General features: G+C 36.9%; 1 protein-coding gene across 1 annotated transcript in view; it reads right to left on the bottom strand.

Annotated features, from left to right (window-relative positions):
- Nucleotides 1–2,373: 2,373 nt before the first annotated feature.
- Nucleotides 2,374–14,377, bottom strand: part of IL13RA1 (interleukin 13 receptor subunit alpha 1) — a 49,032-nt gene continuing 37,028 nt past the window's right edge. Inside the window, exon 11 of the mRNA XM_032475947.1 lies at nt 2,374–4,855. Within this exon, the coding sequence (XP_032331838.1) occupies nt 4,763–4,855 (93 nt within the window). The 3' untranslated portion in view covers nt 2,374–4,762. The remainder of the gene's footprint in view (nt 4,856–14,377) is intronic.

The following is a 14,377-nucleotide window of genomic DNA, read 5'->3' as shown; positions in this document are numbered from 1 at the left end:
CCTAAGATCTACAAAGCATGTTAAGAAATATTTGTTAGGCACAACCATAGCTGTGCCCTTGTGAAAGTTCTGATTTGGATGGACCACAAGGCTCTTTCAGTGTATCAATTCCTTTGTTTTTACTGTTGTATTAAAGGGCTGACTTTGGTTACTTTGGGCAGTTACTGCCAAAAGCTAACTATTTCCTGTAGCAAGGGTAGGAGTTGACCATAAACATATTTTCCTGATATGCAAAACAAAAGTCATGAGTCACCATCTTAATTTTTGCAGGATATCAGAATAGAGCTAATCTAGTCCAACCTTCTTTTATAGATGAGAATACTGATGCCCGGAGAGAGGAAGGAAACTGCCCACTGCATTGCTGGTATATGTAGGTAAGATCTTCACTTGTAAATGAGCTCCAGAACTTGTGGCTACTGTTTTGAGCCTTGGATGGGATGATAACTCACTAAGTCTAACATCTTCATTTTATAGATGGGGAAGCAGACACAGATAGGAAGAGATACCTGCTTGAGGTCATTTGGAACTCCTAAATTCTAATCTAGGTTTCTTTTCCTGTACAAACTAGCCTCCCCATGACTAACCACTTGATACCATGCCGAATCTTATTCACTTCTAAATTCCTAGTGCCTGGCCCATTGTCGGGCTCACAGAGGAATGAATGTGGAAATGAATTTTATAAGACATTGTATAAAACTCACTTTGTAATTAAATGATTTAAATTATCAGTCTTCCAGTTGATAAGCAATTTAGCAATAACTTGAAATGTTTCTTCTTTAGGCAGCCAGCTCCTTAGGACAAATAAGTACATCACTGGCTATATTACACAAGCTCTGAAGTCAGGCTGACTTGTTTTCCAAGTCTGTCTCAGTCACAAGCTAAGCTGTGCGATCTTACACATATACCTCAATCATTTTATGTCTTAAGTTTCTTCATCTATAACATGAAGATAATAATGCAACCTATCTCATGGGAATCACATGGGGATTTATTGAAATAATACATATAACTCGGCACACAATAGCTACTCAATAACTATTAATTTTCTCTTTTTATATAATGGTCTACCTAGTAAATGTTGAAATCTAGCAGTGAAATACTTTCCCATTGCTAATGTTAAACTAAAAGCACTACCATTACAAAAGATAGTTAAAGGCCAAAGAACATTCAGGAAGAAATCATCTTGGGAATTGATGTCAAAAATATCTAGCACACCCAAATGTCAGTAAAACCCCTCCCTCGCTTAAAGTTAAAGCTTGCCAAGATTTAGCTACAGTATTCAGAAAAAAAACTTTAGTGCTTGATTTAATCATCAGGGTTTAAAAGAAAACAGGATTTGAAATAAACTGTTCTTGTCTTCTTACTTTCCTCTAAAATTACTAATATTGCAGTAGCATAATATGCTACTCATGTGAGCACAAAGTTGTGCTTGTAAAAGAGCAGAAGTTCATGGAAATGACAAAATGGTAGATTACCCTGGAAAGCAAATGGGCTTAGATCATTCTGGCGCCTCTGCCCTGAGATGAGATGAACATGCTTGTGGCTACAGGAATTTGTTTACCATAGATCTCATACAGATATACAATCTCAAGGGTCCTGGTTAAATGTTTTCTGTCATAATACTCAAGTGTGTCAATGTGTTGAGAATCAAAAGGCAGGTTTCCTTTTTATTCAAAACAAAACAAAACTATACTTACCTGGAGGTGGACTTCCAGAACCTTCTTGGATAACTTTAGATAGTTATACAAGTAACCTGAGCAAGATGAGTACCCCCTACCCATATCCTAGGACTTGAATCCTGGAAAAATGCAGGGAAGTTAACAAATATGGTCAGGATAAAGGTCCATTCCTAGAATGTAATACAATACAAATGAGAAAGACCCTCTGTGGCATTCAAACCATTTTGCTGTAGCTACAGAAAATATGAAACCACATCACCGTCTCTTAAGAGGGCAGCTATTGGAAACTGATTTTCTTCATTTCAAACCTAACCTGCTTATATGATTAATTCATAAGTAGATGTCCCTCATCATGTATACCGTGACAGTCTCCTTAAGTACACTGCACTCTATTTTAAGCTTAAAAGTAGAAAGGACTAGTTCTCGATTTCCCTTAATTGTCATAGCCACAATTTATCAAATACTTATGTTCCTTTAGGTACTGTTTGTGAAGGCTGTACTAAAATTAAACCAAGTGCATGCCTTTATCAGAAAACAGGCATACTGAGAGCAGGAAAGTTTAGGGTAAATGACTGTAAGATAAAATAGCTGTTTTGGAATTTTTTCCCAACTTATATTATTTTAACTCCAATTTCTTCTGCCACACACTCCCCACAATACATTCCCCAAAATAAGACAAAGGAAAACATCTGGGTGACATACAAAAAGACAATATTTATTTTACTCAAGCTTTCCTATAAGAAGTTAAACAAAATGATCCCTAGCTGAAGGCATTACCAAAAATGTTAACATTGTTTCATGTATCCCTTCAGTGCCCAGATGAAGAAAAAAGTTATCTGAATGAAAGAAGAATGAGCATCCTTACAGTGGGTTTACTTAGCTATGTGGAGGAAAAAATCCATACAGGTTAGACATAAAATAGTACACAAACTTACTACTTTCCTACAGATAATGGGAATTTCACTGAAGTCTCCAAGAGCTCCCAGGACCTGGGGATCACTTTTCAGCAATTATAAAACAGCCATAGGTGCTCTCATAATTCAATGCCCCCTTTTCCATCAAATATTTTACTGCTAAAAGAGCAAGATGGAAACAAAATACAATTTCCTGCAGGACTGTCAGCATCAGTAGTTCCTTGGGTAATCAGAATATCAAAGCATCCCCCAACTGCCATCTAAATAGGATAACAGGAAAAATGGCTTTGGGGGAGGCATTTAGGTGTTTTGTTTCCCAGAATTATAAGACCTGGCTAGGTAGTAATCTCACCCCTACACAGGAAAACCAAATATTCTTTCTAGAGAACAGTAGGACAAAGAGGAACATCCATGCCTGTCTCCCAACCTCAATCTGACCTCAAAAATAAAAGTACAGGGAGGAAGCACCTTGACATCTATCATTGCCATAAACCCCAATTTCCTCAGAGAAGCCAGGGCACAGAGCTCCTCTGCAGCAGTGCAAGCACGTTGCCACTTTTACCAAACCTGTAAAGAGTAGGAATCTCTGATCTCTCTTCTCCTAAGAGCAGGAATTGGAAGTAGCATTATCTTATTAATATGAATGGATGAATGTTTGGAGAACCTGTGATATAAAGTTCTCAAATTCCTGCTCGTAATTTGAGTCTACGTGTGTGAGGAGAGAAACACTGGGGTGGGGGGACTTCTCATTTCCATACTTTAAATTTGGAGGAGTTAGGGGGGGTAGAGGGAAGATAGATAGATAGATAGATACGTTGTGGGGATGGGTGGTAATGGACTCATAACATATACAAAAAAAAAAAAAACAGAATACAGACGTTAGAGCCTTTGATGGCTGGCTATCCATATAAGAAGCAAAACCTACTAATAACCATTTGTGGGAATAAGGGAAAAGAGGAAGACACGACTATTCTTTTTTTTCTCAAGCAAATAGCAAAATTCTACATGAAGATAATCCCTCCTTTCTGTTTAGAAAATGCGTAGAGAAATAGTGCTGAAAACCTTTCAAATAAATGCAGACTCACACAGAAGTTACAAAATATGCGAGAATTAGTCACTGATTCTCAGTCTACTCACACTTTACCTGAGATGCAAATTACTCCCTGCTCCTCTAGGTGTTCTGAGCAGATTTATATTCTAATTGCTAATTAAAGGTGAAAGACTACAACGAAGGGGATGAGGGAGAATGCAAAAGGAGAAATGGGTGTGTGAGATGGGGAGCTGAAAGCTCTGGAAAATGACCGGTGAGGAAAAAGAACTGAGGAGCCCCAGCTAGACTGTCAGTTCTTTGAGGGAGTCTGTGCCTCCCACCTCGGGGCCTCGCACAATCTGGACACATAGTAAATATCTGATTGGAGTAGCAGAGGTGAAGGAAAAACAATACCTCATTAGATTCTATGTGGTTCAAACTGTAATACCCAATAAGTCATTCTGCCTCTACTGCCCTTAAAAGCCTGAAATGACTTTGAAAGTTCTCAGTAAAGAAGCTGCCTCTGCTTTTTCTGTAGTTGTCATCAGCATGGCCGTCACTGATGCCTGAGCCTTTCAAAGCAGAGGAAAAAATGCTGCTGAAGGGGACGATGATTCTGGACTGTTAAGAGTTTTAATAGCCAGAGCCATTACTCAATGGGATCCCAAACAATAGATAACAGATTTTATCAATTTTGTTTGCTAGATGTTCTCTATGACTCAAATTTGGCTTTAGCCTTTGCACCCAAAATGAGTTCCCTCATAAATACAATTTGTTGATATTACTTGACACAAAGAATACAAAGCAGATACAGATCCCTCAGGAAGTTGTCACAACTCTTGATAAGATTAACTCGACTGCCATCATCACTTTTTGCTTTTGTCCCCTAGTTTGAAGCCTTCGCAAAAGATGTCTGCTTTTATAATTCAATGAGAATGACTCCGCTCTCTTCTCCAAAGAGCCCATTATTTTTAGTTTTTCAGTGCACAACTCAGCATAAAGACCTGTGGCTCTTATGAGCTGCCTGTTTTTAAATGGACCAGTAGTTTCAGTTTCCATTTAACAAGTTCCCAGATAACAAATGGAGAATGGAGTGAATCTTCACAAGGTCACGCTGAAGGTTAAAATAAATTATCCCATCACTGAGAGGCTCTCTTCAGGTTTTCTATCAGCACGACAGAGTCAGTTTCTTCTTTGGTTTGCTTCTCACAGATGTCGTACTTCTTCCAGCGCTGGCAGGGAAGAAAAAACACATACACAATGACTTTTCTAAACAACGTTCTTTCCCTGAGTACTCACAGGCAATGCTTATTTTTAGGTTTGCGTGCATGGAACCCTGAGTGTATGTTTTCCTGGTTTTTTTTTTTTTTTTGACCTAAGAATCTTCGTCTATTTGAACAATTAATGAAACACAACAATCAGGAATTAACATTAAAGGGGAAAAAAGCATGGGCTTGTTATATGATGTTTAGTGACTAGCTCAAGAGATAAACAAATGGAGACATCTCCAAATTTGGAAACAGTCTTCTGAAGAAGAACAAAAAGGTGGCATGCTTTTCTCACTTCAACTGTTTCTATCGTTATTTTCTTACCACTCAAATTTGACCATTGCTCCAGAGATATCATAGGCTCAAAAAGGCAACTAGCATCCAGGTGAATGGCAATATATAAAATGTCTTAGTGTGGTTAAAACTTTTTAAAGAGCTTGTATCAACAGCTTCATGTAACATCATTTGCTAGAAAAGGGAATTATGCATATAAGGTAAGCGCATCTTGAACTCAATTTAAGTGTGTCTCTTATGGTGAAAGCCAGTTTCTTAGTCTTTGCCTTCTTTACGTATAAATCAAAGGAAAAAGTGAAACCTGAGTTTACTCCCCTTATCTGTAAAATAAAGTTGTTAGACTAAACCAGGGGGCGGCAAACTATGGTCTAAATGCCAAATCCAGCAGGCCCCCTGGTCTTGTAAAGAGTTTTGTTGGAACGCAGCCACACTCATTTGCTTCTATATTGTCTGTGGCTGTTTTCATGCTACAACAGCAGACTTGAGTTGCTGTGTCAGAGAGCAAATGGATTGCAAAGCCAAAGATATTTACTATCTGGTTCTTTACAGAAAAAGTTTGCCAACCCCATGTGCTAGATTACTTCAAAGCTCCTTTTCTGCTCTGCTGTTTTCTGGTTTTATAAGCCTAGAAAAGGAAGTGGAAAGAAGGAAAAACAGAACAAGTAACAATGACTATTCAGCTGCCTCAGGTTGTGCAATTAGAGATGGACTCAGCAAGTCAGGAGCATGCAGTCTTAGAGAGCATTGGAGGGATGAGTTGGGAAGCAATGCTTAAGATAGCCAAATTATTCTAAATAATGATTTAACCCTGGTACTCCTAGTGGAATAGCTAAAATGAAAAAATACTGACAATTCCAAATGCTGATAAGGATGCAGAGTAACTAGATCTTTCATATATAGGTAGAAATGTAAAACAGTACAGCCACTATGGAAGACAGTCTGACAATTCCTCATAAAATAAAATATACACTTACCGCATGACCTAGACATCCTACTCCCAGGTACTGACCCAAGAGAAAGGACAACGTGTCCACACAAAGACCTCTACATGAATGTTTATAGCAGCTTTATTCATAAAAGCCAAAAAACTGTCTTTGAACAAATAAATGGTTAAATAAACTGTGGAATTCTGCTCAGCAAGAGAAAGCAATGAACTACTGATACACGCAACAACACGAGTATCTCTTAAATGCACTAAGTGAAAGAAGCCAGACTCAAAAATCTATGTACTGTGTGACTCCATTTGTATGACATTCTGGAAAAGGCAAAACTTCAGGGACGGAAAACAGACCAGTGGTTGCAAGGGTATAGGGTCAGGGAAAGGTGTTAACTGCAAAGGGGCATGAAGGAACTTTCGGAGAGATGATGGAAATGTTCTCTATATCTTGACTGGAGTGATGGCTACAAAATTCCAAATATTTGCTAAAACTCTTCTAACTGTACACTTATAAAGAGTAAAATTTATGATATGTAAATCAAATTAGCAAACTTGATTTTTTTAAAATGTGAAACGCACAGACTTTTAATAAAAAACAATCTGAAAAAATTATATAACCTTGAAACAATGGCTTAGTCAATAAATGGCACTAAGACAACTGGCTAAATATTTAAAAAATAAAGTTAAACCCTACCTCACCACCTACATGGATAAACTCTATATGGATTAAAGACCTCTATTTAAGAAAACAAAATCATACATTAGAAACTGACACAATGTAAGCTGACTATACTTCAACTTTTTTTTAAAAAAGTGTATTATAGGACCAGGGCTGGCAAATTTTTCTGTAAATGGCCAGATAATAAATATTTTCAGCTTTGAGGGCCATATAGTCTCTGTCTCAAATAACTCAACTCTGCTGTTGTAGCATGAACAGGCATGGCTGTGTTCCAACAGAACTTTTTTGTGGACCCTGAAATTTTAATTTCATATAATTTTCTTCTTTAGATTTTTTTCAACTGCTTAAAAGTATAAACACCATTTGCAGCTTGCAGCCTGTATACAAACAACTGGCAGGCAGAATTTGGCCCAGGGTCTGTAATTTACAGAGAAATCCAATGAGGAAATTATAGTGGTTGGCAGCATAGTTTTTGAATCTCCCCAAATGCTACCATAAAAACCACAAGTAGGAAAGGTAAGTATGGTAAGTAGGAAAACAAACAAACAGACAAAATCCATGGGTGCAATTTGTGACAAAACCAGATGAAAATGATGCTGCCATGAACCCTGAAATACGAGTGGGTGGGGACAAATTAGATATGCTACAAGAACAAAATGGTATTATCTATGGAAGAGTTCAGAGAGGGAATTAGCAGGGCATCTGATAGATCTGAGAACTCTGAAACAACTCACTTAGACCTCAGCAAGCTACTTTCTGAACAACAAGTGAGACTGGCAGAGGCCTGCACCATCAAATTGTGACTGAGTGCAAGGAGTCCATGGAACAGCCTGGGAACCATGTGGGCCCTATGAGCTCTGAAAACCATCCAAAGCTCCCTTCCTGGGCAAAGTCCCACTCTGAGGAGAAACTGGTGGGAATGGATTCCACATCGGCCACGACAGAGACAAGAGAGACAAAACAGAAATTCCAGATAAAAGTAGAGGTAGTGAACAGGCAAGGCCAGATTTCAGAAAGGAATTCACTGTAACTTTGAAAAAGTATCAAGAACAATAGAAGATGGAATTCTATAGCCATGAAATTAGGGGGAAAAAAAACTATCTTAAATCAAGCCTCCTTCTGAAACTTCAGGAAAACTTCACATCAAGCAACAAGAAGAATATTCTTACAGAATTAAAAACAAGCCAGAAAGGTATGTCCAAAAAAAAAATACAAAGAGGTAAATTATAACCTAATATTTCAAAACTAGCTAAAATATATTAAGAAAAAGTTATATAATATGAAAAAATATGCATGATATGGAAGAATATAAAATTCAGAATAAGAACAACTCAGAAATGACATGGTAAAAACCCAAGAAAGAATCAGAAGTAAAAGAAAAGACTCATTTCAGAAATGAAGACTAGCTAGAAGAAACAAAGGGGCAAATACAACAGATAATACCTTAAGAGAAGCAAAAGATGAAAAGGAGGATTTTTTTAATCAAAAAGAAATGAAGGTGGATGAAAATTATTCAAGAGGATGTGACAAGTATAGAAAACAGGCAAAGAAAAAACAAGGGAACAGAAAAAAAAAAGTGAAGAAATTTTTACTGAAATTAAAAAAAAATCTAAAACTACATACTGGAAAAGCATACCATATGCCTCAGAAACAACCCAGAATGACCAACACCAAGACATATTCTGGCAAAATTATTGGACTTTGAAGAAAAAAAAATCTGTTGACAACCAGGCAAAAAAGACCAAGTGTTTTAATACAGAAAGAAAATCATATTGTCAGCAGACTTTGATTACATTTTATGCCAGAAGAAAATGGATGACATATTTAAGATAGCCAAGGCAAGAATATGTAAGCCATGGATTTTATATCTAGCTAAAATGACTTTCAATTATTAATTCAGGAAACTCCATCAATGTATAACTAATTCAGGAAATGTTAGTCCCATGAATCCTCCCTGAGAAAACTTTTGGAGTTTCAAAAACCAAAATGACTGAAGAAACATCAACATAAAGACCAGGAGTTAGCATCAAATACATACCCATATAGAATTAAGACTAAAGAGAGCTATAAGGGAGACAATAAAGTATATAATAGCCTTACATACTGACAAGGTAGATACTGGACAACTTTAAACATGGGGAGAGAATGGGGAGAACATAAGGGAAAACTGCTCTTTTCAATAATTATTAAAAATTATTTTATAGTTTGTCAAAAGTTCAGAAATTCCTTCAGTTCTGTTTCTTTCTCATCTGTTAAATTCAAATAAAAATAAACATGAGCATTTAATTAAAACATTTTATATAATATGATTGGTTAAAAGTGTAGACTGGAGAATCAGGATGCCTGGGTTCAGATCCCAACTTGGACACTTGCTAGTTAAGTTGAGATCCTAGCTCTGCTAGGTAGCAGCATTGGAGCCTTAAACAAGTTACACATAATCCCTCTAGCATTCCATTTTCTTCATCTATATAATGGAGATATTACCTACTGCAGGATGGGGACAAATTAATGAGGAAAGTGCTTAGAAAAGTGTCTGACACCCAGCAGAAGTTCAATAAGTATGAACTGTTATTATTGTTGTCACTATTATTCCATTTATCAATAAAGGTACAGTAGCCCTCTGGAGAATGTGCATAAGTTATGTGGAACTACTACACCATTTGACATAAAGGATTTGAGCATCCCTGGATTTGGGTATTCAACAAAGCCCTGGAACCAATCACACACGGATACCAAGGGACGACTGTATTTCCATTTCTCTCTGTTGTTCTTATAACAATAAAGATGGTGATAGGATTAAGAAGGGTGTGATTTTATTTTTCCTCTTTTGGTTATCTATATTTCTCATTTCTCTATAACAAATATTTATTCCTTTTAAAAGAAAAATTATTTTAATTTAAAAAGCACCCTGATTATTATACTTTAATTAGTTTCTGATCATTAGACCCAGGGCTTAGCTATGTTGGGCAGGGAGAAAAGCAATCTGAACACTACAGCAGAACTGGCTTCTAAGAATACATTAATTTTATTTAATTGCCTTTTTTCATTCCTGAAACTTGGATTACACTCATTTTCACCCATCATCAGCATCAGGGCCTTTGCCTGAGCATGGCTTCTATAAATATGCCCATGTAAGGTAAAAGGGAAAAATGCAGAGGCTCTGACCTATTATTCAATTTTGTGAATTATGTCAGTCTAATTTTAAAATTACTTGTAGAAAAAAATAAATCCACAAAATTACAGTCCATAATTGAATTCTTACACTGCCAATTTTTTAAACAAGATTAATCAACAATACAATAATGGCCAAAGATGAAAAACATCAGAGATGAAAAAAATTGGTGTTTGGGTAGTGAACACAACTGGCTTCTAGTTATTAGTCATCCTAGAAAAATAAATGTATGTATGTATTTAAAGAAATAAACACAATTCATAGAATAACAGAACATCAAGTCTCAATTTAAGAGCACCTTCAAGATTTGGTTATTTCCCACAGTTAATTTCCCGAAAGAGGTGAAGTGGGTTTCATGCACCTAAGCCCCATGCAAAACACTGGCTTGATGTATACAAGTCAATTGATTATGTGCCTCCATCTTCAGAGCAACATTCACAATAGAACGTTGTACAGTATGAACTGTGGATCCCCATGCCTTAAAACCACTGCAGTGTAAAAAGCACTAGTTGAATGTGGTGTGGAGGGGACTAATTTGGTACCATTTGAGGTGGCTACTAATCCAAACCCTCACTTTAAAAATTGATAATTAAAGGGAAAGAATTAAACATGTATCCTGCCTTTCTAGCAGAAACAGAATTTCAGAGCAATCAAGGATCCTAGTTGATGACTGAAAGCAGTGCTTTATAGAAAAGTGTCAGCTTATAAAGGTAGATTAAATGATAGATGAGAAAAATCATCATTTCACAACCCCTAATGAAATTATTGATTCAAGCAAGGATACCAATTGGCCAATAAAAAGCATCAGCTGAAGAGTTGGCAGGGTGCTAACAAAATACCACTCAGATTATCTTCAGGTGGCAGGAGCAGGGAGTGTAGATGGCAGGAGGGGACATGCTATTATCACCTTAAATACAGTGGTCAATCTTAGCCTCACTAATAGTAGGACAACTGGATATTATCTGTCTCCTGACAATTGGGACAGCTGGAAAAATTTAAATATGAATTGTGTATTAATCTTTAATCTTTAAAGTGCGGTCACATTATTTTGGCTATGTAGGAAAGTGATCTTAGTTTTTAAAGATACATATTGAAGTTAAAAAAAATCAGCAGTATTTGGAAGTCAACTCCAAGTTAAAGAGCTGCTTTCCAATCAGGAATGCAAAACTGGCACAGTACTGAAAATATAATTGGTTTCCAAGAAGTCAGGGAAGAATAGATAATATTTTATGGATGAACAAGAAATGCAGATGCAGAAAAGAAGCAATTCCCTCTGCAAAGCACCCCCAACTCCCCCCAAATATGGCCGGCAGCCCAGTTAGTCACAAAGAAAAGGCAAACAGCAAAGCAACAGGAAAAAATGCTGTTGGCCAGAATGTTACTACAGTGACAAACAAAACACTGTCAAAACACTGTCAAAACACTAGAAACCTTAAGGAAAACTATACAGAAGATTTAATTAATTGGTAGCCAAACCTAAGTAAGTTTTTTTTTAAGAACCACTATTGATGGTGCAGCGTGGAAGAAGAAAGTGTTTAGAAAGAGCATGGGTTATTTCTTGGGAATAGAAATTGGTAATTTTGGGCTACAGTGGATTCTAGTTCAGGTTCTGCAAATTATCTCTCTAGATGATAGTTCTTGAAAAATTTCTCTGTCACCCTCAACATCCTCATCTTTAAAGTGAGGGGTTGGATTAGAACCTAGAGTTTTGAAAATTTATAATTAAAGGTAACTAAACATGTAAACATCCACCTCACTAGATGACTGCTAGGGCCATGTTCATTCCATAATTTAATGATTCTAGAAGTAAAAGGATAGTCTTCCTGCTGCATACGCAGTTCAATTTGTGAGAATTGCTGCCATGTAGAGAAAGCAGATTATTCATTTGGTTAAAAAGCAAACATGAAAATTTGTTCTATTACCCTTTCTCCTGTCTGGCATTTATTACACTTTTAGTTTTAAACATGGACTTTATTTAATGGTCTGCAACCACCACAAACAAAAACATCTTATGCTTTTAGAGGTCCATCCTGTCAGTGTATCCGCCTCACTAAATTATAGAATTATCTGACTCATCGGGACAACATATTATCCTCTAGACAGCAAACTGAAAAAAAGCAATTTTCCCATCTCTGAGAAAGATAATTGATCTGATTTTGCTGTCAATGTTACCATCATTCACTCTATCACCCAGGCTTGAAACCTTGAGATTATTTTTTACTCTCACCACCTTTCATTACCCAGTCACCAAGTCGTAATGAGTTTCCTTTAATAATGTCTCTTGCAGCAATCTCATATGCTACCTCTGAAGTTCAAATCCCTATAACCTCACAGACCTGGATGACCACAATATTCTCTTCTCCCTTAATGACTGGTACAGGGTTTCTTTTTATTATAAAAGTGATACATGCTCATTACAGGCAATTTGGAGATTTCAGAGAGGGAGATAGAGAATAATATCAATTATCCACAATCCTGCCCAGAGATGATCATTTTGACCCATTTCCTTCCACTCATTGTTCTATGTATATACTGATGCATTTTTATAAAAATTAGGATTGTAATACCCTACACATTTATAATATGTTTCTTATTCTTATATCATGAGTATTTTGCTATGATATTAAATGCTTTGGAAACCTAACTTTTAACAAAACTTTTTCAATTATTGATGTTTCCTGGTTTCTAATTTTTCATGTTAGAAACAAATGCTGCATTGACCATCCTTGTACCATTGTTGGATTATTTCCTTAAAATAGATTCCTAAAGAAATAATTACAAAAGCAAAGATTCTTGTTACATTTTACCAAGTTGCCCTCCAGAAAGAATATGTATTATTTTATAGGCCCACCAGCAGTGCATGAAAAGTGCCAGTTCCCCACCCACTTGTTAACACTGGATATTACCACTTTTTAGAAATGTATTAAGCTGGAAATTTATATCTCATCAACACTTTGGTTGTATGTCTTGTATATATCAGTGAATCCAAACATGTTTTCACAGATATTGGGCATTTGTGTCATGGTACCCCCCTGTCTAATCCATTTTCACCAGGTTATTGTCAGAATGACATTCCTAATACTTTCTCCTATAACGCCAGCCATAATGTAACTCCAAATCTGTTTCTCAGAACTGCCCTATCCCAACCTGGTACTTCCGCCATACAGAACTTTTAGGAGGTAGTGAGTTCTTTAGGACAAACATTCTAGCTTACAAGAGGCAATGCAGCATAGTGGAAAGGGAGAGAGAACTCTAGAATCAGTCAGTCCTGGATCAAATCCCACCTTACTACCTATTAGCTGTGTGACTGCAGTATACTTACCTAACCTCACTGAGACTCCATTTCCTTTTCTGTAAAGTGGTACTAACCACACCTACACCACAGGGTGGTTATGAAGATAGAGCATTTAATACACTGTGTACACATAACAGACCTCCTGGTTAGAGGTGTTGCTAGAGTGCTTGCACAATTCCCAGCCTCCAGCATCTTTCACAGTAGCTGGTGCAACGAAGAAAGACAGAGAGATAATCCTAAGGAAAATGCACATAGCAGTGATTTTCAAAGTGTGGTCCACGAATGATTTTGCCAGGATAGGAATCATCTTCAGACTCCTTTTAAATATGCAGATTCCTGGGATCCATCCCAGATCTAGTGAATTTGAAATTCTGGAGGTAGGGCCCAGGATTCTATATAATGACAAGCATTCCAGTCAATTGTGACAACTAAAGTTGAAGAACCACTGGTTGCCATAGTCACCTCAGTTACAGTACACAATCCCATCAGGCACCTGACTTCTAGACCGACATGCCTAGTGGTGCCTCATCCCCCAGGGCCTGGCAGAGTTACCCATTGTCTATGACCATGACTTGGTGAAAAATGATCCAGATGATTCCTCCTCGGATTCCTCCCTTCCTCCCATAGCCACATATCATCATTGCCATTCTAAATCAGTCATTATAAGAACTGTTTGGGTATTAGAGATAAATGGAAAGTATTATCAACAGTAATAGTAATCACTAACACTAAGCACCTATAATGCGCCAGGCATGCTAAGTGGTTTTTAATGTATAAGTTAATTTAATCCACATAACAACACTATGAGGCAGGTGCTGTCATTACCTTCACTTCACAAATGAGAAAACTGAGGCACAGAGAGGTTAAGGAAGTTACCTAAGGTCAAATAGATGGTAAATAACACAGCAGAGATTTGCACCCAGACAATCTGACTCCAGAGCTCAGGCTATTATCCACTACGCTGTACTACTTCCCTGAATTAACTGCCCTATGCCTGAAATCACTAACTTAAGATATATACAATGATACTGATATGTATTTTTTTTAGTGCCTTTATTACTTTATTTGGGTGAATGTATTTACCAGAGAAACCTCAAACTCTTTTGTTC

The sequence above is a fragment of the Camelus ferus genome, chromosome X (genome assembly GCF_009834535.1).
Source record: "Camelus ferus isolate YT-003-E chromosome X, BCGSAC_Cfer_1.0, whole genome shotgun sequence".
NCBI classification, from domain to species: domain Eukaryota; kingdom Metazoa; phylum Chordata; class Mammalia; order Artiodactyla; family Camelidae; genus Camelus; species Camelus ferus.
The sequence above is the reverse complement of the archived record's forward strand: the minus strand, read 5'-3'. Positions and strand labels throughout refer to the sequence as shown.